The sequence below is a fragment of the Bombus terrestris genome, chromosome 3, assembly GCF_910591885.1.
Source record: "Bombus terrestris chromosome 3, iyBomTerr1.2, whole genome shotgun sequence".
Lineage (NCBI taxonomy): Eukaryota > Metazoa > Arthropoda > Insecta > Hymenoptera > Apidae > Bombus > Bombus terrestris.
In genome coordinates, this window is record NC_063271.1 from 929,592 (window position 1) to 954,933 (window position 25,342).

General features: G+C 37.4%; 4 protein-coding genes and 1 long non-coding RNA gene across 13 annotated transcripts; 2 read left to right on the top strand and 3 right to left on the bottom strand.

The window, feature by feature from the left end:
- Window positions 1-33: 33 nt before the first annotated feature.
- On the bottom strand, window positions 34-2,565 carry LOC100651437 (cytochrome b5). 4 transcript variants are annotated; one of them, XM_012320856.3, is made up of 5 exons: window positions 2,547-2,565; window positions 1,771-1,918; window positions 1,550-1,678; window positions 1,395-1,453; window positions 34-1,063 (listed from the first exon to the last, which is right to left on the bottom strand). In XM_012320856.3, the coding sequence occupies exons 2-5, from the start codon at window positions 1,906-1,908 to the stop codon at window positions 973-975; spliced, it is 417 nt and encodes a 138-aa protein (XP_012176246.1). In that variant the 5' UTR covers window positions 1,909-1,918; window positions 2,547-2,565; the 3' UTR covers window positions 34-972. The 4 variants fall into 4 exon arrangements, with proteins under 4 accessions (XP_012176246.1, XP_012176247.1, XP_012176245.1 ...); XM_012320857.3 differs by lacking the exon at window positions 2,547-2,565 and adding an exon at window positions 2,307-2,420; XM_012320855.3 differs by lacking the exon at window positions 2,547-2,565 and adding an exon at window positions 2,021-2,201.
- On the top strand, window positions 2,320-4,045 carry LOC100651193 (torsin-1A). Of its 3 annotated transcripts, XM_048404047.1 has the most exons (5): window positions 2,320-2,588; window positions 2,748-3,009; window positions 3,094-3,359; window positions 3,435-3,522; window positions 3,640-4,045. In XM_048404047.1, exons 2-5 carry the CDS (start codon window positions 2,823-2,825, stop codon window positions 4,029-4,031), a joined length of 933 nt encoding a protein of 310 aa, XP_048260004.1. In that variant the 5' UTR covers window positions 2,320-2,588; window positions 2,748-2,822; the 3' UTR covers window positions 4,032-4,045. The 3 variants fall into 3 exon arrangements, with proteins under 3 accessions (XP_048260004.1, XP_012176250.1, XP_048260003.1); XM_012320860.3 differs by having other exon boundaries at window positions 2,321-2,588; window positions 3,435-4,045; XM_048404046.1 differs by lacking the exon at window positions 2,320-2,588 and having other exon boundaries at window positions 2,592-3,009; window positions 3,435-4,045.
- Window positions 4,046-4,151: 106 nt separating this feature from the next.
- LOC100650719 (protein vav) lies at window positions 4,152-8,916 on the bottom strand. Of its 2 annotated transcripts, none has more exons than XM_012320852.3 (9): window positions 8,628-8,916; window positions 7,924-8,444; window positions 7,777-7,845; window positions 7,482-7,608; window positions 6,430-6,792; window positions 6,033-6,353; window positions 5,561-5,965; window positions 5,216-5,487; window positions 4,152-5,144 (listed from the first exon to the last, which is right to left on the bottom strand). In XM_012320852.3, exons 2-9 carry the CDS (start codon window positions 8,331-8,333, stop codon window positions 4,787-4,789), a joined length of 2,325 nt encoding a protein of 774 aa, XP_012176242.1. In that variant the 5' UTR covers window positions 8,334-8,444; window positions 8,628-8,916; the 3' UTR covers window positions 4,152-4,786. The 2 variants fall into 2 exon arrangements, with proteins under 2 accessions (XP_012176242.1, XP_012176241.1); XM_012320851.3 differs by lacking the exon at window positions 7,482-7,608 and adding an exon at window positions 6,965-7,154 and having other exon boundaries at window positions 8,628-8,915.
- On the top strand, window positions 8,911-12,174 carry LOC100651072 (plancitoxin-1). 3 transcript variants are annotated; one of them, XM_020868446.2, is made up of 9 exons: window positions 8,911-9,010; window positions 9,362-9,615; window positions 9,768-9,983; window positions 10,420-10,541; window positions 10,692-10,869; window positions 10,992-11,484; window positions 11,568-11,670; window positions 11,751-11,889; window positions 11,958-12,174. In XM_020868446.2, the coding sequence occupies exons 3-9, from the start codon at window positions 9,915-9,917 to the stop codon at window positions 12,063-12,065; spliced, it is 1,212 nt and encodes a 403-aa protein (XP_020724105.2). In that variant the 5' UTR covers window positions 8,911-9,010; window positions 9,362-9,615; window positions 9,768-9,914; the 3' UTR covers window positions 12,066-12,174. The 3 variants fall into 3 exon arrangements, with proteins under 3 accessions (XP_020724105.2, XP_020724106.1, XP_020724107.1); XM_020868447.2 differs by lacking the exon at window positions 9,768-9,983; XM_020868448.2 differs by lacking the exon at window positions 9,768-9,983 and having other exon boundaries at window positions 10,423-10,541.
- A 3,303-nt stretch (window positions 12,175-15,477) lies between these two features.
- LOC125384665 lies at window positions 15,478-19,025 on the bottom strand. Its single transcript, XR_007223303.1, has 3 exons — window positions 18,596-19,025; window positions 18,278-18,502; window positions 15,478-17,601 (listed from the first exon to the last, which is right to left on the bottom strand). It is a non-coding gene; the product is annotated as an uncharacterized LOC125384665 (long non-coding RNA).
- Between the last annotated feature and the right edge of the window lie 6,317 nt (window positions 19,026-25,342).

The following is a 25,342-nucleotide window of genomic DNA, read 5'->3' on the forward strand; positions in this document are numbered from 1 at the left end:
TGATACAGAGAAAATAAGTAAGGAAGATATAGATATGTTTAATGTACACCTTTACTTTTTATGCAATTATAAGAATAATACTGATCACAGGCAAATGTGTGAAATAATGTTATAAGTAGTAATAGTGAGACTGTAAATTTCAATATTATTGACTAAGTAGCTCTACGTTACAACTGAAGACCATATTTGCGTTTTAACAAATTATAGTAAGTAATTATAGTATAAAAGTCATGCTTTTATTATATTCAAGTGATTTTAATAAGAAGATATATATATATATATATATATATATATATATATTTGAGATAATGGATTATTAAATTATTAAATACAATATTGGAAATATAATAGAACATATTTTATAATATATATAATTTTACAATAGAAAACTTAACAATTTCATTCTCCTAATATTAGAAAATATTGCATCGATTATACATGTAAACTAATTTTAAATATGTTTTTGACAAATGCAACTTTAAGAATTCTTCTAAATATTGTTTGAATATTTTTTTTTAAATAATTCTTAATTTGCTCATATATTCTTTAACTAAGTTTAAATATCTTTATGTATACAATCAGAATGGTAACTGCACTCAATGTGTTTTTAAAATATTGATCTAGAGCCAACTCTTGTTCCTTTGTTTCAGAGGAACTTCTGTACCAGTACGTAAATAAAATTATTTTATTTTTGTACTTGCAGTTAATATAATTCGTATTATTACATGGGTATGAAACACGCGCGCGTGTGTTTATGTATATATGTGTGTGTATGCGTGTGTTTATGTAAATATAACAAATGAATTTTTGTTTTCTAAATGTTTTTATGCTAGGCCAGCTTGTGCGTGCAATTTCATGTCATAAAACAAGACTGTAGTTATGTGCAATATACATAGTATTCTTTGATTAATTATTTATAACATTCGTTTATGTATAATACACATTACAAAAAAAATCAATATCAGGAATGATTCAGTGTGCTTTAATAAAGTAACGATAGACAAGAGTCGCCAGTACTCCAAGGGCAATTGGAATCAGCCACGATCGCCAAGAACCACTGCAACTGACAATGATCACATCACGATGCTGTACTGACTATTTGCATATCATGCATTTTGAATTCTGATAATTTTATGAGTTTGAATAGCACAATCACTTACATATGATACAATCATATGGTGACTATATATCAAAATAAAACATATTGCTATAAGTATAATTTTATAATATATTCAGATTTTTAATTGTGCTATCCAATCAATATAAATGACGATGACCGATAATAAATACAACATCAATATAGGAAAGATGTTAATAATAAAATTGTGTACCTGTAATACTTTGGTTAGTAATATATATATCTATGTATAATACTAATATATGAAAAAATATACCTAGAATTATCTACATCAGACACATCAGTTACATCATTGCTTCCCTGTGTTCTTTCCTCCTAAAATTAACAATTTGTTATTCCTTAATTATTGTTATTGGTAGAAAAAGTAGAAATTGATAAGAAAGACATAAAATTATTAAACTTTATACATACTTCTACCAATTCTCCAATTTTGAATACCTCCATTAATTCTCTTGCATCACTTGAATGACCAATATCTTCAAATGCTTCTGTACAATCTTGACCACCTTGTTCCAAAAGAACTTCTTTTCCACCAGGATGCTTGAATTTAAAATATAAAATAATTATTTTTATATGCAGTTCTATTAAAAAATGTCAGTTATAAAAGAAATACATATAAAGTATATAATTACATTTCTAAATTGAGACACATTGTAAACTTTATTGTGAATAATAAACCACAGATCTTTACTTTTATTATGCTTAGCGACTTCTTCCCGCGTGTAAAATTTGGTATAACCGGTATCAACAGTGCTATTTTCGGACGCCATATTTTTTCTTCTGCAGTGGACAATATTTTAAAGTAAATATGTAAGTATTATATAAATATTACTGAAAAGAATGAATAAGATATTGATATGTAGTAAATGATGTATTATTTACAGTGTTCAATAGGCTAAGCTCTGTTTAAAAAATACAAATCACGCAAAAATTTTATTCCGCGGCTTATGCGTTAGCTACGACTGTTGCTACAGTCTGAATTCTATGATCAGTGATTCGTATACTCATAATAGTAATATTGACCCTATTGACTGCTAAAGAGATCTGTAAAATTATTTATTTTTTCAAGGTTGTCAGGGTTATCTAGGTTATTTTTTTTTATTATTCCTATTTAATTTTAAATAACGTATTAAAAACTATAAATATTACTTTAACAATATAAGGATACGTGCTTTTACGTAAATTGGGTATTTAACGAATGTTAGATACTATGTAATATTATTTACAAGATTTTAACATTCATAGCTTATTGTAATAACTAATTGTATCCTATAAGTTAAAAGTATTTATCGATGTAATAATATAAAGAATTATATTTAGATATAAAACATAAATTGATTTAATTCTATTTAAATATTTATATGGTTATCTTTTATATCAGTTCTCAATTAATAATCCAAAACCTCACACTTTGAAGTTGAACCAATAGGAAATCACCGATTTCAGTTATGTAAGTATCTAAATTAATGATTATAGGTTATAACTACACCATAAAGCATTTTTTAGAATGCTAGTGTTTATATTGAATGCAGTTCTGTTGATGGAATACGAACGAATATTTTTATGTAAATTGATATCATGATAAATAATTCTTGATATTTTATTTTAGCGTTGGCAAGTGATGTTTAAATTTTACGGAATACGATTAATTTTAACTATACAATTAATTAAATAATAATATACGATGAATTTTGCCGGCATTTTGCCTGTATTTATTGTTATTAATTTATTAACTGTTTGTGTGAAATGTGAATTTTCGGTTATGTCAGTGTTATCATCTGGGTTCAATAAAGTCAGTAAAATAATACAAAATGTACAATGCAATTTTGTAGAATGTTGTACGACCGAATATATTTCTTCTGACATTGACAGTATGTATATTAAGTAGGATAAAGGTTTTGAAGGTTATATGTACGTACATAATCAGATTAACTGGATATATGTGATGATTTTAGAATTAGATGATATTCTTAATAAAGAGCTTTTTGGACAAGAAATTGCTCATCGTGTAATAATAAATGCCTTATATGGACATCTAACTGCATCTAATCCTCCCAAAGCTTTGACTATGAGTTTTCATGGTCCACCAGGAACTGGCAAAACTTACATAAGTCAATTGATTGCTAAGGTTCTTTATAAAAATGGGGACCAAAGCAAATTTTATCATTTTTTTAATGGTCGTAATGACTTTCCTCTTCAGGAAAAAGTAAATGAATATAAGGTATATTTCAACTATTATTAAACGGTTACTTTTCAACTTTAAATTGAATATGATATACTATTTTATATTACACAGGAAGAATTATATACAATTATTATTAATAGTTTACAAAAGTGTGAAAGATCAATGTTTGTATTTGATGAAGTGGATAAAATGCCAGAAGGTTTACTAAATGTTCTTGTACCATTTTTGGATTACAATGCATGGGTTAAATCATGGAGACTTGCAAGCATTTCTATAAATACAAGGAAAGCAATTTACATATTTTTATCCAATACAGGTAGTTCGCGCATTACTCAGCGTTTATTAACACTTTGGGGGGAAGGCAAACAGAGGAGAACAACTAAGCTTCAAGATTTTGAAAATTTAATAAGTATTGGAGCATTCAATGAAAAAGGTGGTTTCTATCATAGTGATACAATAGACTCTAGTGTAATAGACCATTATGTGCCATTTTTACCGCTCGAAGAAGTACATGTGAAAAAGTGTTTAGAAAAAGCTTTTTTAAACAGAGGAGTATATCCTACTAGTGACATGATAGAAGAAGGATTATCATATGTGGTCTTTGGACCTCCTCCACATAATATTTATGCAACTAAAGGCTGTAAAAGACTAGAACAAAAAGTGGCTGCTATTGTATACGCTAATAAAAAGACTAAAATAGAATTTTAGATATATGTATATAAGTATTACCTCTTTTTTATGTTAACATTTCTGTAAGATCTAAATTTTATTGATTATTCTTATTGGCACAATCAGAAAAGTTGTGTAACAATTAAAAAAATAGTACAATTAATTTGTTACAATAATCACGTTGCGATTATTTATATATTTATGTATATGTATGCTTATATTTAAGAAATAGCTAAAATTTTTATCATTAACAGTACAGAATTACAGTATATACAATTGAGTCTTGACAATTGACTTTAAAATATAGTCATAAAGGAGAAAGCTGTCCAGAAGTATAAACATTTGGCGAAGTGTTCTTCTTTTGTATGATTCTAATATACAAGAATAGATAGACAACTTTAATCTTTATGACTTCTTGAAACTTTATTCGTACTGTCATATTATACCGAAAAATAATTATAATTCTTTTGATCTATACAAGTAGCTAAATATATATTTCTTTTTATGCGCTCGGTTGCCGTTTACGAACATGTACTTTCTATTTATATGATTGTGATACAGCACAACCTCAAGTAAAGAGAACAAAATAAATTGTATTTTTATAATGATACTAATGTGTGAGGATAAATTTTTCTATGTTTTATATAATGTAAAAATGCGTTATATCAGTTTATTTTTTCTTTTTGTTCTCCATTGAGGCATGTTTTAATAAAATATTATGATCGCACGATGTAAAACATTTTTTATCGTCGTGCTATCATATGAAGGGAATATCTAAGTAGTATAATTTATGGCTATTCTTCTTCAACATATTCCTTTGGAAAAAAGCCTACCTGATCTCCAATCTTTCCCTTCCACCAACCTTTAGCATCACCTTCCTTGCTCAATACTACAACTCTGCAACCCCGCCGTAGGCTCAGCTGATTCCGTTCTCCTCCGCGGAAATCAAATAATGCTTTAGCCAAGACACGTCTATACGGCCATAACAAGCGTTGATCTAATTTTTCAAAATTTTCTGATAACGATGCTCGCTCATAATATTCAACAAGTTCAACTACACTTTTGAAGAAACGAGATTCACTGAGATAATATACATCAGCACCATCAACATCACGTTTAAATACCCTTATATGTTTTACCGCTCCGTCTGCCCTATAATATTAGATTAATATTTTTAAAAAGATTGACACTTATGCAAGGTAATATGTATGTGAAGCTCATACTTGATACTAAGAGCGTAATTGGTTTCGTGTTTCAAACGTGGTTGTCCAGCAGGCCGTACTCGCAGCATATAGGTACCATCTTCACGAGGTTCTAATTTATTTGATGCTGTGTCACGTCCCATTTCTCCTACAAACCATAATTTCACCGAGAGAGCGCGTTCACATGGTAGAGGTGGTGGAGGCGGAGGTGGGGGAGGCACTGGCATACACCGACCCGAATGTGCAATACATTGTTTGTGTACAGCGTAGCGGCAGACTTCACATCGATAGCCCTATTTCGAATGAACAATTTATGAGAAAACCGATGTTACAATATTTAATAACTTTCAATTAATAAAGTTTTACCTGAAAAATTCGACCCTTTAGAAATTTGCCACATCGCTGGCAACTACGTGGAGTGTCAAATGTTGTAAGTTTAAATTTATGATTCGTATTGCGACACGCAGCAGGATTAACATTATCCATTGCATCTTGCAATGCCTTGATCCACATTTGCTTTTGTTCTTCCGTTCTTGCATACAAAGTGTATGCAGTATATTCTTGTTTATGGACCAACAACCATTGATAGGACCATCGAGAATCTCTGCCAAGGGTTCGTCTTCCTGTATGATCTTCTAATCGATAATCATCGAGACGTAAGGTTTCACGATAGCAATATTGCTCTCCTCTACCTGCTTTACAAATCAACACTACTTGTTCGAAAATAAATGCGTAACGAGCTTTTACCCGTTGGTCACCGTGAGCTTTTACCTAGAATATAATTGTAACGTCTTGTTGACATTTAGAATTTCGTACATTATTATTACGAAATTATTACCTTAAGCTCTCCGTCCCTAAGTAATCGTCCAAAATCCTTTAATTGTGCATCTTCTGGAACATCCCAATCGATTATCGATGCCTGAATATCTCTTATAATGTCCAATGTATCTGAGTCACGTTTTACTTCATTAATATATTGTGCTATATCAACCATAACTTCCCTAGCTTTCCCAAGCTGACGCCTATCTTCCAGCCAGTCGCAAGGAGTTTCTTCTACTAGTTTATCGAGTAATAGGTGATACTTCAATACTCTTTGCATCGGGACAGATAAAATATCTCGCAATTTGAATTTGCCATTATTTGCTTCTTGTTGACATCTCTGCAATTACCACTTTCATTAAGAACAAGACACATAGGATATCATATATATTAAAGACAGATGTTTTAAGACATACAATAACTTCTTGATTAACTAATTCATAACGCGCACATGCTTCTTGCAACGTGTTTTGGGCAAGAGTAAGGTTTGCGCAGTAATCGCCGTAAATAAGGAATTTTTCTCGCCAATCGAGAAAAACCTGCGCTAACGCAGCGCCAGTCCTTGCTTTCCGAAGTTGACTATGAAAGCCGGCATGAATTTCTGCTAGTTCCTTTATGCCAAAAAAAATACGTGCAGAATCTTCAGGTCGTAGTAATGAGGAAAGAGGTCTAGCGAAATGTTTAAGTAAACTGTTAAGGACATCCGAATAATTTCGTTCCGTTTCAACAAGTTCTTGAATTACATAGTCCCTTTTTTCACCTCCAGAGATTGCACCATCCTGTTTCACAAAGATCGATAGAAAGTTCTTTTTTATAGGAACAATGTGGGATATAGAATAGTATAAAACGTAACAAAATCAATTATTAATGTTATGATTTACAATTTTAAAATGCCACTGAGATGAATTTTTGATGATCGCATACATGTAAGGAACACAAATATTTAACGACCTGTACAACAGATGGAGGAGGTGGCAAGTGTAGACTACAAAGGTCCTGGTAGATTTCTTCACTTTGAGCATGGCTGCAGTATGCTCCATATCCATCTTCCTCCCCAACTGGATCTTCATTGTCGCCTCCTCCACCTGTCTCGTCGCCTTCTCGCCTTCTAAATCTTCTGCGACGACCTTCGTCTTCACGGCTTTAGCATAAAAATATGAACAGCCATGCACTATTCATGCATGAAAAAAATAAAATTTCTTGCGAACTTAAACTATTTGTAGCAACTCGTTACTAATACTAAATATAGTTAGCACATCAATTTTCAGAGCAAATGCAGAATAAAGTTCAGAATAGTGCCAGTATCACTGTACTGAGATAATTTTGCTATAGACATTTGTACGCGTAAATAATATTTATTTATACATCAAATAAGCAAATGCTCGACTGTCTTCTCTTAGAAATGGAATACAGTGATGTTTGGTACTTTTATTGCAAAACAAACATTTAAGTTGCAAACGACAGATACCTTCTCTGTGGAAGGCCAGTCGTGTTGAGAATTACTCGAGAAACAGAGTAATTCCTGATATACTTGGGATTCATCTACATCCATACTCTTAGGTTTCATGGTAAATGTCCCCACTCCTGTTGTGGGACTAAACCCATTGACATAAATTATAAATAATATAGATATTTTTTGATATATCAATTTTTACGATAATTCTATAAACTTTCTATCTTTAAGCAAAATATATTGTTTGCGTATTTTAGTTGTAAATATATTTATAAATCAAGGAATTTCATTGACAAGTTTGAATGCTTACCCTGCACCAGCACTTTGTAAATCCTTATAAATATCTTCTTGCGATCTACCATGACCTATAGAAAAGCCTCTGTAACAAATATTTATTTACATAAAAAAATAATATAATCTATGCATAGAAGAGATTATGTAATAATAAATTACTTACGGTATACCCTTACGTCTCAAACGAGGACAGTTTGATAAAGCTGATAAGGTACGTAATACACGAAGGAAATCTGATAGATCAAATAACATAGAAGGTTCAAAAAGTTCAGAATCAGATAAGCCAAATGTAGTTGAACATGCAGATAGAAATACTTTTATATTTCTTAAGCACAAAAATTGTGCCATTTGCGGTTTTTGATTTACATCTTTCATGTCTATACAACCGGGATCCACTGTATTTAAAAGATTACATATCAATACACCATCTCTTAGGGTATATGCTAAATCAACAGCAGTAGCCTCTGGCCAATTTGCTTTATGATCTGCTCTCAAAGCTCCGCATCTTGTTAACCATTTAACACATTCATGCCAACCACTTCCATTATCTGGACTGCTCTCTATTCGGCTCATTTTCTTTTGGTTTTTAATACAAAATATTAAAAATTTATGATTTGGATTCTTTCGATCTATAGTGCATTAGGCCATAAGGACTTTATTAATGTATTTTCTTACGCTGGGAAACTGTAAAGATATAAAAATATGGTTAAAGATAACAGTTTATATGGATATAACTTAACAAATGAAAAAAAAAAATATCATATCTAAGAGTGCAATTTTAATAGATAAAACTCGCAGTATTATATTAGGATGAAAGACATTATGGATCATATGTTATTGAAGTAATTAATACTTTTGAAAGTATACCTCCATCCGACGAAGAATTTATAAATTGTTTCTTCGTTCTTCTGTCAGTGTTAAGAACATTCTGTAACTAGTTCTATAAAGGAATTCATTATTGTGTTCCTTGTCGGTTCTTAAAAGATATCTCAACGGAATCTGCGATGCCGCTTAAAATGGTTTATTGGCAGTGTCATTGCTAAGAAAGCATTTGGCGGAATTGTAACTTTAATATACGGTTATTACTTCACACAATGTGCCTTGTTTTCTCATTATAGTATTATGACGTTCGGCTCGCTGCAACTTATGATCGCCATATTGCTACTTCACTGCAGTCGATCATATTATTTTCGTTGCAATGTTTGTTTTATGTATCCAACCATAGGTGGAGTTAAGTGTTTGTGTAAAGTGTAAGTAAACGTTACATTCCGAATTGTTAAAGTTGATCAATTTTTATAAAATCTAATTACTTGTTTACTAAAATGTAATATCTTTTTACATTCGTTTGTAACAATATCATAAATGTAATATATCCAAAATTAATTAAAACTGAATTATAATTTATTGTTCTGATACACATAGTATATATAAGAAACTTAGATACATTATTTAACAAGAAAATTATAAAAATTGTAATATGTTACTTTACGATGGTAATGTGGGTTGTTTAAATAATCGAATTATTAAATAATCGATACATATTATCATATACTAATTTTATACATATACATAAGTACGACAATAACAAACATTTATTTTAGGAATCTTATTCATTGTTATAAATGTAATGAATATATCGTTTGAAAAAGAAAGTCCTGACCAATGAGCCAATAGGGTAAACAAACTCCAATGACGTAAAGTGATGTTTCATTCATCGTTCTTGACATATTCTTATATATATAGTTACTTCCAATGCTAGTGCAGTGTGTTGAATCGTCGATGTAATGACAACACGTCTTCGCTTGAAAGCTGTTGAGTGATATTGTACTGTACTTACACAAAACGGCAGATCACGGTAAATATATCTAATAAATCATTCATCGCGTATAATATGTCTAACATAATATGTATTATGTATACATGTGTATATATGTATATACATAATGGGAATCATTGTATATTCTATTTATCACCATAAAAATTATAAATATTATATGTTTTATTAAGGAAGAGAGAAAGAAAAGAACGTAGGAAAAGAATGAAGATTTAAAATACCTTAATTTCGTCAATGTACTTGAACGATATTGTACGTTGTTATCATAGCATATATTTTACTATGACTCTGTTTCATGAGTAAAACCTTCAACACGTTTCATGCCGCGCTATTTTCGTACAACTTTCCATTTAGGTCGCGTGCATGAAATACCATTTACAATGAAACAAGTAAGTTTACTGAAACGGTTTACATAAAAAAATACATAGACTACTTCTTTCTTTCTATTGTAAATTAAAAAATATAAAGCACATGCAAAATACACATATTCATGTAGAAAATTATTAAACTAATCTCTTTTTTTTATACTTTTTGGGGATTATTATATACTTATTGGGGATTATATATTTTCACATAAATAGATATAAATTCGGATGGTGTTTTATTCATACTGCTGTATCATAATTATCTTATCTATGTAGTACTTGTTATTGATATTCGTAATGTTACAATACTTGTGTTACGTATTAAAGTAGCTACTTATCCTGAAAATATTAACTGATCTGAACCAAAAGTGTATGAAATGCTACATTATCTTTCCTTTTCTCGAATTGGATTTTAAAGAGAATCGTTTTATTTCTGTAATTATTTGTTTTATTCCGGCAGAAGATCGAGAACATGAAAGTTATATTTTACGCAACTACGTTAATAATCGCGAGTAACGTTATATGTGGCGCCCGATACAATAAATTACAATGTAAAGATGAAAAAGATGTACCGGTGGATTGGTAAATATATAAGCGCTTTATTCTCAAATCACTTCCCGCGCAATTAGTTTTACATAAATTACTGCATCCGAGTAGTAATAAGGACATCGTATGAAGATGATAATCAGAAACCGATTTTGACGTAAACTGAAAATAATGCTATTATTTTAGGTACGTGCTTTATAAGTTACCAAAAGTTCATACAAGTAGTAATCCCCTGATTAGAGAAGGAATTGCCTATCTGTACATAACGAATGCAACTATTGAAACTGGTTGGCAAGTGTCTTCTAGGCCCATCGGTTCGAATAATTCCATCCCTGGAATTACATTAGCGCCGCTTTACAATCAGGTAAGCATTTAGCAAACATTAATTAACGACTTTAATTGCGTTCTCATCTCACGATAACAGCAATTATGACGGATTACTAAAAGAAAAAAAAAAGTGAACACTATGATGTTTTATTATTGTAGGATAACAAGAATGAAAGCATATGGAGTTTATATAACGATAGTCCACCAAATTCTTCTTATGCCTGGAGCTTTGGTCACACAAAGGGTGTAGTGATGGCAAATAGTGACCAAGGCTTCTGGTTAATTCACAGCGTTCCAAATTTCCCTCCAGTTCCTAAAAGTGGTGTGCAAACTCGACGGTTAAAAAGGGAAAATATTACTGCCGATGGGAAATACAGTTATCCGGTAAGTGGAACGTTTTACGGACAAAGTTTTTTATGTATTTCCCTTGGCAGTGATCAGTTCGATATTATTGGAGAACAATTAATCTACAACGAAATAGCAGTGTACGCGAAAAATATTCCTGATATACTCGGTAAACAGTACCCAGTATTGAAAAATGCGATCAATCAGAAACATATCAAAACTCCTCCCTACAACCATAAAGCTGTAATAAGATCTCTAAGAATGATTGAATTCATTTCGTTTGCTAAGGATGGAAAATGGGGTAAAGGTAAGTAAAAATTATGCTCGTTAAATTGCATTTCACTATCTTAGAAGATATATTTATACTATATAACTTTAAATTCTGTTCAGATTTATACGGAGATTTTGTAGCGCCACAATTGCAGACAGATTTATATGTTCAGTCATGGTTGAATGGTCGAGGCAAGTTACCCTCAATTTGTACCCGTAGAAAGTATGTAGTATCGTTTTTTAATCTCTGTTTTGTCATTCTCTGTCATTCTTCTTTGTTACAAGAATTCGTCAATTATTCAGAATCTACAATGTTAAAAGCTTCGAATTCGACGTAGCGAATGTGAATTTTGCCAGTAGTCAGGACCATTCAAAATGGGCTATTACAGACACCAAAAAGTCCGCTAATCGCTGGGTTTGCATCGGTGATATCAATAGAGCCGTAAGTATATCTTTCTTTTTTTAGAAACGTTTACAGTTATAAAACGTTGAAGATATTTCTTTGTTTAGGATACACAGTATTCTCGAGGTGGTGGAATCGTATGTTTCAAAGAGGCTCGTTTGTGGACTGATTATCGTAATATTATAAATGACGTAGAGCCTTGTAATCATACGTAAAGACTTTGGCAAGATACAATGCGTTCATTTGCCACTGTTTACAATGAAAGTTACATACCTGATAAAACATTAACGTGTAGAAAAGATACTAATAAAATGTATACGATAACTTGAGAGTTTCAAGGATATTTTATACGAACGAGTCTACAAAAGAAGAAAAACGGGTATCACTTTAAAAGCATGAATCATTGGTATATATACGAGTGTACATATAGATAGAAGATCCTGAAATAACGATGTTTTAATCGATTTTACATTATGTCTGTAACGGATATTTCATCGATATACATAGCAAAGTTGTACGACACCAGTGTGAGGATACAAAGTAATAACCGTCATATTAACTGCAGTTTACTTGCAAGTGTATAAAGAAGAGGTCTCGGTGGCTCTCTATTACTGTGGAATAAGGACGAACGACGGGGATCAGAAGCAGTTCTTAAATTGGATTTTATGAAAGGCGGCAGCGACTCTTCCTGCACCGCCTCTAGTTTCGTCTTTCTTTTTCTCAACCGTGCTTATTGTCTATCTAAGGAAATTGCAGAGGAGCTCGACGTGCCGTTAATGAAAGAAAAAAGAAAGTTGTCGAGGTTTAGTAAGCGGAAGGAGGGAGAAACGATTTGCTCTTTAATGAAAATTCCAAGAAATCGGCTGAACTTTGGTCCGTTCTTTATCGGCTGTTTCAAGTTTCTCGATCACTTTGATAGACTTTGTTTCAGAGATTTCTTTACTTTGCGGAGAAAAAACGGTTGTCCAAATATTGCATCGGTAAGAGTTATCATCAATAAATACAATAAATGCATGTTGCATCACGCGGCCTTGACCTATGATCCCATCTTTAATATTTCCTTATGGCGAATAAATACAATGCTCGTGTTGTGAAGCGAACGATACGAATACGATTGACGCAGCCTCGTCAATCACTAGAGAAACGTTAGGACAACAGAAAGAAAAAGAGAAAAGAGATAAACTGGTTTGGATGAAAAGGTCGATGGGCGGAGAAGGTGGAGGGGGTTAAAATTCGTAGGTGTTCATCCAGGCGTGAATCAACCGTTGCATGCTGCCAGGAGACAAAACAACGGCGAAAACAAGAAGCGAGGGAGTTCGGTAAAGCATCTGGAAGCGGATGCTTGGAAAAACAAGCTGGCTGTCGCTGAAAGGGGATTAAGAGCAGAAACGCAGAGATTCCTTTAATACAGAGCTGGCAGCTGGCAGCTGGCAACACTCGGTCAATTTCTTGAAGTCTACATTGTCATACTTATTCATTGCTGTGATTCGAAAAAACAGACTCCGGTACTTTTTACTTTCGATGTGTGTGTGTGCGCGCGCGCGCGCGTGTACATACACATATTTATACATATATTCATCGTCGTTCGATGTATCAAAATCGTCATTTATTATATTTCTTTCGGCTATCGATGTATGAAAAGGTTTGTTCGCGGCGCTAATGCATATAGCAGAGAAAATATGATTTATCAGAAGAAATTCTTTCGCAAAAGTGACATATTTTGAAAAAAAAAACGGGAGATCGTATCGTAGCAAGTTAGTGAAATATCATTGATATATGTGTTTCATGTCACGTACCGTTGAGTTGGCGTGCTCGATGGGGCGCAGATTTCGGTTAAAGTACATAGCAGTGTCGTAAAAGGCCATGAAATTTTGGCGGCTGGAAAGATGAGAAGACGATGCTGCGGTGTTCGCAGCGATATTTCAGCATTAAAGGCACCCTGTTCTGCATACTAAAATCTTGTGCACCGTCCAAATATACGCGCAACGTTATATGCACGAAACCATCGTGTGTCGTGCTCCGCGTGTGTACTTAAGCACGTTAACGATGCGCATGCGCGAGCTTCCACCATCCTTTTTCCTCCGGTTACCAACATCCTGCGGCCTTTATCACCTACCCTAGCTTCGTGTCTATAGTTTATGTACAGGTATGTATCGTACCGGGTAGCTTTACGTGTGAACTTTAATATTGCCTTATATCTATTCATATCGTGTGTGAGAGAGAAATCGTAGTGGCTCCTTTTAGTTGAAAATGAGACTCTGCCGGCTTTCACTGTTGCGACGATATATCAACTCAACGGTTTTCCCGCGATCGTGATGAATCGTTACGCTTTGGTAAGTAAAAAACACTTGATAATCGCTATCGATCAATACGTAATGTCGAAAACTGGGTTAAGTTTTGGTAGACGGTTCCTTCAAATTCGATCAATTCGAAATCGAATATATTTATATATAGGTTAAGATCGTGATCGATGTTACACGTGCTTCTAGATTCAATTGTATATGCCTATGTAACAAAGGTATCTATAGTTTAATATTAATAAAATAATATAACAAAATTAAAACTTTGACGGATATTATGTAACGATCGTATGATTGATAACGACTTGATCCTACACGGTAACGCAGTTCTCTTTTAAACGTGTACGTTGTTCGATGAGGACATACGTAAACGTAATACACGAATATAAATAAAAACGTACACGTACATAGGTGCAGCACTGGAGGTTTATTGTGGCGCGAGTGCATCGCTACTGTACCGGGAACTGCATTAAGGCGGTAGGAACTATCAGGGAGGTTCTCTCTAGTTGCAACATCGCCGGCAAACTACCTCGAACAACTGTCTCGGCGTAACCGAACTCGAATACATCACCGTCGTAGTTTCAACCCGGAGCTTCCGGTACTTACTGAGAACTTATCAGGCGACGGAAGTGTCGTTGACTCATAACCGTCGACTTATTACTTCCTCGTTGTCGGATTTGCAAATCGAAGATAAGATATTTCAGTCCTCCTCGCCTAGATATTTTACTTTTTCTCGCGTTCTTTTAGAGATAGTTTGTTCTTATATCGAAAGATTATGAAACGCGGAACGAAAAGGAATTATAAAAAGGACAGGATAGGAAAGTAGGGGTATGTGGGTGTGGGTGAGATAAGGGTAACGGTACTGGTAACGGGAGTAGAATCAGAGGGTAGCAAGTAGAAAATCGCAAACGCAATGTTAAGACTTGTAGCGTAGCGAGGCGGTCCGCTCTCGTACAGACGCGGTAGAGAATAATTCAAGTAGGTAGAAACTGGAAGGATGAGGGCGAGGGTTGCGTGGCGGTGGAAATTGCGGATGGCAGGGGTAAAGCTGCAGCACTCCGCTTAGACAAAGCCTAACGAAGCTTCTATTCAGCAACAGTAGGCATCACGAGGCCCAACTTCACTTCTATTATACTTACTCGTCGGCACGAAGTGAATTCCATCCATCAACGGAATTCCAGGCTAAGCAGCTCTCGGCTGCCTGGCATCTCCATCTCTGGCACGAGAGGTATTCTCTCCTTTTTTGGGGTTGCATCCTCTTTGTCTTTACCTCGTCGCTTAAAGTACCCGGTGTTTCCTTCTTTTCGTCGTCAACCTTCTCCTTTTCGTTTCTCTATATGTATACAGTGTTTTCTTCCATTCGGGAAACGGCTTTTCTATTAGTCGCTCTATCGATCTTTCGTTCGTTCGTTTTGTTACACGCGATCGAATTCGCAGTCGGATCGATGACGGTAACTAGCAAGTATTTACGAAACGATAGAGGAAACGAAGAAATATAAAATCTAGTATCCGATAAGAAACGATTCTGGAATCTGTTCTTACCGTACTCTTCAGTTATTTCTACTTGCTTTTTTCTTTCCGTCGTCGTCCTTTTTTCTCGTACGGTCGTAGACTTATCGACAGCCGAGGATATGTTGGCGCGAATCTGTGGCTAGGATAAGCGCGTCTCCAGCGTAATAAAACTCCCGGAGGGAAGCCGGGTCCGTTAGTCGGAACTTTTCTTTCAAGGAGAAAAGGCAGAAGAAGAGGTGAAAGAAGTGGAAGAGGAAGAGGAAGAAGAAGAAGAAGAATCAATCCCGTAACGTCGACTGGGTTTATGTATAGTCCAACTCTTCAGACCGTAACAAAACTTTAGTTTTCATTACAAAAATATCATTCTCTTTTTTTTATTTGTATCAGATTTTTATCTTACGTTACGATCTTCCAGCTACAGATCAAGGATTCGTATATTCCATTTATTGCAAGTGCAACTTTCGAATAGTTCGCAAACGATGAACTGTCGGAAATGGAAAGTGAATTCGATCGCGAATGAACGTTCATTAGCAATCTGCTGTTCGATTTGAAAAAGATCCGCGGTTGGTGAAATCGTTAACGAAGCGATCAAAAGAAGTAACAAACGAAAAAGGAAAAACTCAATAGCGAGAAATGCAAGAAATGCAAATGGAATGGTCGTTGCTGAGTATCTGGAAAGCTTCGGTGAAGTAATTGAGCGCGTGATCAATAAGCTTAACTTTCCGGTGGAACGAGTCTAGACAGAATGCAGGAACAAGTAGGAAATAAGAGATAAACGAGCGAGCAATGTTTCCCATTAGTAATTGTCGGGTATCGTCAACAAGATCCTCGGTATGAATTTAGTATGATCCGAGCATTTATAGATTAATTCATTCTGATATTGCGATAATAAGAAAGAAGAAAGAAAGATCGGGAAGAACAGGAGAAAAGAGGAAGGTGTCTGTCAAGATGTAAAATTTATTTGTACGAAGAGGAGGAGGAAGATATCTCTACCAACGCGTCAATCGACGTCCAAGTTATAATCGATTCACGACGGAAAACTACGTAAATAGGAATCTAAAGAATCGTGTCCTACGGCGAAATTTTCACCTTGCTGCTATTTCAAATACAGTTAAAGCGCGAAGTAAAACTTAAAGCTTTGGGCGACAAGAATCTCGAGAGAAATGGACCAATTACATGCTGCGAATAAATCTACGAGGCATTCCGAGTTAACGTATGACTAGTGCGGGCCGAGAAAGAGGAAATAGAGGGGAGGAGTAAAAAGGAAGAGACAGACGAAGCCCGGGGATAAAGGTAGCGAAAAGGATACAAGAGAAAAGCAGATGAAGTAGGTAGAGGTGTTAGATGGGATGGTCTTCATTGTGTTCTCTGGCAAATTTTGTTGGACAATGGAAAGGGTTGATTTGGTGCTCATGAATGTATATTACATTAGCGCCCATGCTACTTTGGGATTTGAGGTAACAAGTTTTCCTATCCTCTCTGACTTTTTCTTGCCTTTCGGTTCGCTTTATCCTCTCGCATTATTTCTTCTCTCGTTATTTCATCTGCTCTCGTTGATCCGAGTAAACGGTAACGCGAAAATTATCATCGATCGAAACCATCGCGCTTCGAAATTAATTTTGTACGACACGTTTCAAAGTAGAAATTGGTCCCACGCGATAGAACGCTTTGATGATTAAACGTCGTTCGTATTACATATGGAAAATGTATCGGTTTGTAGAGTAAACCTTTAACGAGCGATGTTTTCCATTAGCCTCTTGTATCGAACGTCTAAAATTTCGGAAAGATCCGGCCGTGTCGAGGGTTCTAGCCTTAATCAGTGTCTTCGATAAACCATCGAAGGAAAGAGATTCTCGTGTTGGCAAACCGTGGAGGTAGAAACAGACGTTGAACGTTAGACAGGCTGCTCGGAGATCCGACCGGTATTTACAGAAGCAATCTAGAACAGGCAAACCAGAACCGCTTCGCTTCTATTCTCTCCCTTTCTCTCAGACTTTCTCTTCTTCTCTCTCGACGTAGATAGAGGAGTACTCGAAGAGCATTTGTGTGCCGTTCGCAAGGTAGGTAGGTGGTGAGGCATCGAGGGATGCATTAGCGGTCTGAAAATGCGCCAGTGAGTGGCACAGGTTTGTCTGGCAGATAGAGAAATGCGCGTGCTTAAGAAACAGGCTAAACAGAATATGTGTCGGTGAAGCTGTCAAAATGAAAACATTTCCTGTTACGGGACGAATATAAAGAGACGTACCGATAAAAATGCACGTAATCAAAGACGGATGCGGAGAACTGGGTTTAAAATGCCGACAACGTGGAAACGCAGATAATATAGTCACGATATAGTCGCGTTGCGAGATAAAACGCAAAAATGGTACATCGTGTCGTCAGAGTCGATATCGTTTATATGGAATCGTAATATTATTGAAAAAATCAAGGACGCGGAATGGAATGGAAGTGTTTCGGAGAAATGCTGAAAAGGAGAAGCAGACGTGACACGAAACGAGGATCTTGGAAGAATAAGAGAAACGTACGAGACGGGGAAGGTTAACGGTTAGTTTACTTATATCACGCAGCAGCCTAGACTCGAGACAATCGGCAACGAAAGGGTACAAACTACTTACTTGTTTTAAGCGGTGATTCCACTTTGTTCGCTTTCACCGTTTGTTCGAGAGTTGGGAAAGAGGTTGCCACTTGGAAACATACCGTAGGGCGGTTTACCGACCGCAGCCTCCTTTCACACACGGCTTTCGAGAAAAACAATCGCAACCAGTGGAATCGAACGACACGTTTGTATATCAGCGAATCGAATTGATTCGCCTATCACGCGAATTTTGATGCCGCCACTCCTGTAAAGTCAAACGAATCCAATTATTTCGTGGAAATTTTCTAATTTTTCCCCATTTCAGCTACTATAGAGAAATCTCTCGCTAATTGCTCACTTTTCTGCCTCTTCTGCGTGTCTCTCGAAACTCGACCACGCGGATCATCGAGTGTCGTTCTTCTTTGTTAACAAATGTCGTCAAGTCCGTCTAGCCAAGCGGAGAGACAGACGCGGAAGGTCTCGTACATGCTTTCTCGAGTATCCTTCAGCTCAAGGGGGTCTCTCTCGAGCGTGTCTACTAGCGGCAACCTTGCCAACCGTGTCGACTATCTCAGCTTCTGATAAAATGGGTGACGAAATAACCCTCCTCGTTTTCGAAGTTGCGTACTATACGAGTTCCGTCGTCGCATCTGTTTCTTATACAACGATTAGCCTTTCCAACTCGATCTCGAGATCTCTGTCGATCATCTTGCATCCTCGGGTACGGATGAGAAATGACGGGCTTTATTGCTTCGTACAGACACCGAGGACGTACAACGTAGATTACTTTATTCTCCGTACCTATAAAAATGAAATCTAATCGTTCTACTTCTTCGCTACGCTTTATCTACGGTCATCAACGGCGTAGAATAAAATTAGATAGGTACTTTTGTAGATTTATATTACTTTTTGTATCGCGAACATACACGCGAAGAAGATGAGAAGTAGAAAGCGCTCGGTACAATTGGCTTGCTAGCTAGACGTCGTTGTAATAAAAAACGAGGTCGATGGAAAAAGACGACGAAGACGAGAACGAGGACGACAACGTTTACTTTTCTCTTTCGTAGAAGGGACTCTTGACAAGATTTGCCTTGGTATACGGTTCCGGAGGAGACGAAGACCAACGTAAAACACGATCTTCGTAGGCTGAGTAAGCAAGACCAACGAGAGAACGTACGAGAAGATAGAGGACTGGGGAAGGTCAAGAGGAAAAAAAGGAAAAAAACAAAAGCTTCTATCCCAACGTATTCTTTTTTATCATTTTCCGTAGTTTAGTTAGAATCGACTTCATTGATCCTGCATTCTGTCCTTTCTCCCTCCTCTCTTATTTTATCGCATCCACCTTCTCTCGTTTATTCTTAGCTTTTCGCTGGCCATGCTCGTAAATCGAAATCAACTCGGAAGAGTCGTATGCTCTCGTTTCGCTTGTCACGAATCATTTTATATATAGCCTACAGCCTAGCGATTCCGAGCTTGTCAGTTGTTAAAACTTCTCTGGTTCCATTTTCTAAATGTAGCTTTAGAACGTAATTACATCGTACGACAACGACGAATTTATCCGAAACATACGATCGAACCCGTAATAGACGCATCATGTACAAAGCATTAGGAATTTGCGTCGGCTGAACCAAAGTTCAGAGGTTTCGTCAAGTTGGAGTTTCTCGTTTCGTACGTTCCATTCGACTCGACGTTCTGTTTCGCAAAAGAGGCGTCGCGGTAACGTAGTCTCGTTCGCGGAGAACTTACTCGAACTCTGTCTGTATTGCTTAGCGTCTGAACTTTCGATGGCGAAGCTTTGGCAAACTGCGCTGCAATTACGATTCGATAAATAGGAACGTTCGAACGTTAGTGTGTGACACTGGTCGAAGAAACCTTTATTTTCTAGCTACAGTCTGTTTTCCTTACGAGTTTGCGACATTTGTCCACACATGTAAATTATACAGAGAATTATTTGTAACCTTACACGCGATATTGCTATTACGCATAAGAGCTAACGAAATAGAGAATCGTAAGATTTTTCTTCGTTTTCCTTAGTTTACTCGCGATAATGTGGCAAATGAAGCGTTTCATGGAATATTTAGAATCATCCTATATCGTGTTGTAGTAATAAGGGGCGTAGGAATGGTAACGTGACGCTTGAATCCTTTGAAATAAAACTCTGTCTCTGAATCCGACACCCTCGTCTAGGTTCTTTACAATTTCAAGACTTTCTTTTTTTACGTCATATTTTCTCTCCATTATTTTCCTTCTTCGTTGGATCCTATTCCAGCCGCTTTTTCTTACATATATTCTTTAACGTCTCTCTCTCTCTCTCTCTCTCTCTCTTTGCTCTTTATTTGTTTTAAATGGGAGAATAGCGTCTTCTCAGACATTTCCCTTGCATCTTTCGCCAGAATACCGTACTTTCTAGATCTTTGCATCCTTCTTGCCTTCTCGCGTTTGGAGAGAGATACTATGCAATCGATACTATCGACGATATTCATTAGCAACTATTACGCGGCGATGTTTCAACGTGCGTATAACGATGGAAACGTGCCTGTCTTACCTTCGAACGGAAATCATAAAGGAAATTTAGCCAGCGGTAAAGTTTGCGTATTTACGTCGAAATCGCATTTATGCGCCGTTTAATTACCGAGTAGAACGATGTTCGTCGGTGCACTACCATACACCTGGAACGCACGCTTTGTTTTCACGCGTAATCGAAATTCAGCCGATGCCGCCTCGTTCACAATACCACGGTGGACAGTTTAAGATCGTAATAGCAGGTACGCGAAGCACATATTCTCCGACTGTCATCGTGCGTATCGTCGTTTTATTTGAAATGGAGTAGTATCGTTTTTCGCTTATCGTTTTAGCGAACGATTACCTTTATTCTAATCATTAAAGAGCTTCTATCTTTGTCTAGAACCGATGAAATTCGATTATTCGCTGTTAACGATATCGCGTGATTTAACGAACGTAAATTAATGTATTAACGATAACGAAACGTTAGTTTGCAAGTTTTTAACGAGCGTCGTTAGAAAGAGAAGAAATTAATGGTTAATACAATATCATCGAGATCTGTCTAAATCAAACGGCTCGAAATGTTAAGTATTTTCTCGAGTGTTTCTCCGGGAGAAGGATTCGTGGAATGCGAATGTGGTCCCGCAAATGGGTCGAAAATCGAATCTGTCGTTTGCACGCAAGCTCGTTTCAAGCACATACCTAGTCGGATTGTCGTCGGAGTGTGGCCGATTTCGAAAATCTCATCGCGTGCTCGATTAAACGATGGTAAAGCCTGCTCGAAGGTGACGAAGGACGAAACGGTAGAAATGAAAGCGCCATTAGAAGGGACAATGAGCGATTCGCGGGAAGAATAGAGGGGAACGAGGAGAAAAAGTGGGTGAAAGGGAAGAGAACGAGATGCCGCTAAAAGGAAGAAAGCCGAACGAGGAAAGGCGATACCGCGCTTCGAAGTAACGCGTTTTCACCAGCTTCGTTCTTTCACGAATTATCCTTGTGTTTTAACTTTTAATTCGTTTTAAAGCAGGATATATACCCTTCGTATTCATTTTCCTCGGATGACCCGTACTATGGTCGTGTACATATCGCGAGAGAGAAATTACCAGCGAAACGTAACGAGAAGAGCGACGGGAAACGAGTCTGTTTCGAAAACGGTACAACTTGTTACGAGGTTGTTTAAAATTCTTTTGTTCCCGATGTTGCTGTACGACGTGTTGTACGAGTCTTTCTCGGAACGAGGGTACTCGATGGTCGAGAAGGAGGAGAGAAACATCCCCTGTGCTCGCGACGCGACGCGATACGAACGCTCGCGTGAAGTATCTCCCGATCGCGACTCTCGAACCACTTACCCCTCGAAGAAAGTCTCGAGGAACGCTAGACGGCCAAGTGTCCGGAGAATTAAGTGGAAAAAATAGGAGAATACTCGGTCCACCTGCACGGGGATAAACTACCGGCGAGCAAAAGGAAAGTAGCGCGCAAGACGGAAGTTGGTTCGTGAAACTTGGACCAGCAAACTTATCGCGAGTCGGAGAACTGGTCTGATATGAACAAATGGACAAGGGACGTTACTCCTTTCTCTGGAACTTTGATCGCGTTTCCGTTCGTTGTCTGTCTGGTTGCTCTCAAGCGTTTATTTCGTTGTAACGAGCCTGGCGAGAAGTTGCAGGAAAGACCGCCTCCTCTTAAGATCGTTGTTACGATCGAATACTTCGTTTCGCCGTTGTCGTTAGATAGTTTAATCCATTGCACGGTGTCGATATTTACCAGCAACGGTTCTCCCGTATCTCGTCCGTGTTCTTATCAGTCGTCGAATCACATTCGCTCGTTCGATACTTGAAATTTTTCCAAATAGAACGCTTGGTAATTGACGAAAAACGAATTAACGAGTTTTAGAAACGGACAGAGTCAAATTTTTCGGGTTGATTTCGGTGTGGTCGGATAGTCGGGTTCGGTGTCGGAGGAAGAAGATGGGGACTCGAAACGCGTAATTTAAATAGGCAGACAGCCGAGGAACGCGGTGGCGGATTCCATTAAAACTTTTCGCTTGTTGGCTCGTACGAGAAGTGACACGTACTCTCGCATACTCGAGCAAAGTAATACATTTTAAAGAATCTCAGACAAGAAATTTACATTAGAAAAGTTTACCAAGAGGGAATTAAATAAAGAGCATTTTGAAACGTATTATACCGCTTAACGAGTAAAGATATCGATGGCTCGATCGCGAATTTTTCCTTCTTCGTTCGTTATAATCATATCTGACTGGGAAATTGTGAAAGTTACTTTTTCAAATGGGTCAAACGAATCGAATCGAGAGAATTTCACGCGGAAGATGCGACAAACTTTTGCTCGGCTAGTTGCGTCTGAAATAAGGGGGGAGTTGTTGGAACGTGGAAAGCAAAGTAAATGGTGGCGAGGGATAACAAGCGTAGTTAGAACATGACCGAGCCACGAAGTCTTGTAATCCGAGCGCGGACACCGTTTGTTTGATCTCGTCTTAGATTTTGCAAAGTCGACGGTAAAGCCGGTTCTCCGGTCGGTTCACACGTTTCCACGTTCAGCAAACACATCGACGATTATTGTCGGCGAGTCTGCTTTCGTAGGGAACCTATCTTGGTCGTTTCTCGCGGCTCTCGTCTTCCCGTATCATCGTTCCTCTTCGGTAATTCGTCAAGAAGGATAATTTATTAGCGCGGGTAGATACGCGCCACGCCAGATACCGACATTAATCAAAGTTAAGTATCGTCTTAACGCATACGCGTTATGAGAATCGACGAGACTTATCTATATAGACCAGTGTCTGATAAGATACAAAATTGGTTAACGATCAATGGCAAATGATTTTATCGTAATTCGCTAACACGCCAACTTTCGTGTTACCGTGGTTTGCCTGCGACACGAGTATTTTCGCGCGATGGCGAGATGCGACGACATGGTTACGGTTCGTCCACCTTCGATCTAACGTACACGATGGTGGTGTTGAGAGCGGCGCCTGGAATTTCTAACAAACGCGGTCGGTGTACCACGCTGTCGCAGTCGCGTTTCCCTTTATCGTCCAAGTCGACGATCGTACACCTTTCTGCAGTCTTTAAAAGCTTCCATAAAAAAGGCCAGTGTCGCCGCCAAAATAGAGTTTACGGATGAAACCGTCGACATCCGTATCAACGGAATGTTGGACAAGAACGACGAGAGTGGCGAGTTCTCACAGAACGAAACGTTTCGGCATTTGTTCGTCGCGCGCAAATGTCGCGATCCTCTCGACGAAATCTGCTCGCTTAAAAAAATTCAAACTCCAGCCGCCTACTTTCTACTTTGTTTTTTCCTGCCCGGTTTCCGTCCTTGCCATTCTCTCGGTTGTTCCGCAGTTTTCACCCCCTTCCTTTCAACAACGCGGCACGTTCAGCGTGGATTTTGACGGGCTCTCGCTACCGTGCTTCGTCCAGCTATCGCGATATTTCAACGGGGCCAGCAAGCCCCTGAATTCCTCCTCGATACGTGTGAAATGTAGAACAAATAGACCAGGATCCACTGCGAAAACGATAAATCCCGTTGTGACGTCGAAAATTTGCCGAATCTCGGAACGGCGAAACGAGGAAATGAGAAAACAAGAGAACGAGCAGAAAAAGTCTCGGAAACTAGAAAAAGTATTTCGGTTGCTTTTTTCGGGCCTTTTATCTTCGTCTCGATCGTCTCGATCGTCTCGATCGTCGCGCTATATGAATAACAAATAGCGTCCTCGAATAATCACTCGCTCGATAGTACATAAAGAACCTGGACACTCGATGACAATTCTTCCCTCGACGATCGCTTCTTTTGTCCCTTCATCCTCTCCTTTCACAGTTTGATAGATGTTTTGACAGGCCGCTTTTTTCCAGTCTCGCGTATCTTTTTGTTTCCTCGACGAGCCTTCCTGCGTATAGAGAAAAGATTTACTCGTCGCTTCTGTTTCTTCTCTCGCGCTTTTACCGCTCGTGAAATTCCTCTTCCTTTGTTCGAGCCGAAATTCGGTGGACTTTCTCGCATCTATTATCGCCGTTTTCCGCGTCTAATGTCGAGGATGTTCGATCCATTTATCGCGTGTAAAATATAGAAACGGCTCGCGAATTCTCGGTTGCCGATGAAGTTCGTCGAATGCGAAGAAACAAAAGGTGCTTGTAAATATCGACGACGCGAGTTCATAGCCAGAGGTTTACGCGCGATCCAATTCGGACCGAGACTCGGCGAACCGAAAAAGACTTCGGCGAAAAGTGCGCAGCCTCTCGCTAAGTCGTCTCTGCAAAATTAATTATTCCGATCAACGACTGTGCCTAACGAACTAATTAGATCGATTATATGAATTCGTTGGAAACAACGTTTGCGATTGTCGACAAATGTAATGCAAAATGTTTGTTTTTCTGTTTCGTTGGTCTCACGCAATTCTTCCGTGAATCGTTTTGTTCGATTCTTCGTGTGCAACTCGTTAGTGCAAAGGTTGTCGTTTAGCGATATCGATGGTTGTTTCATCAAAGCGTATGCCGCAAGCCGTGTGTCGCGCGTTGCGTGTCTCGCGTTGCATGTCGCGCGTCCAATCGACATTACGTCGAGCGTTTGCTGTTCGCGCCGCTCG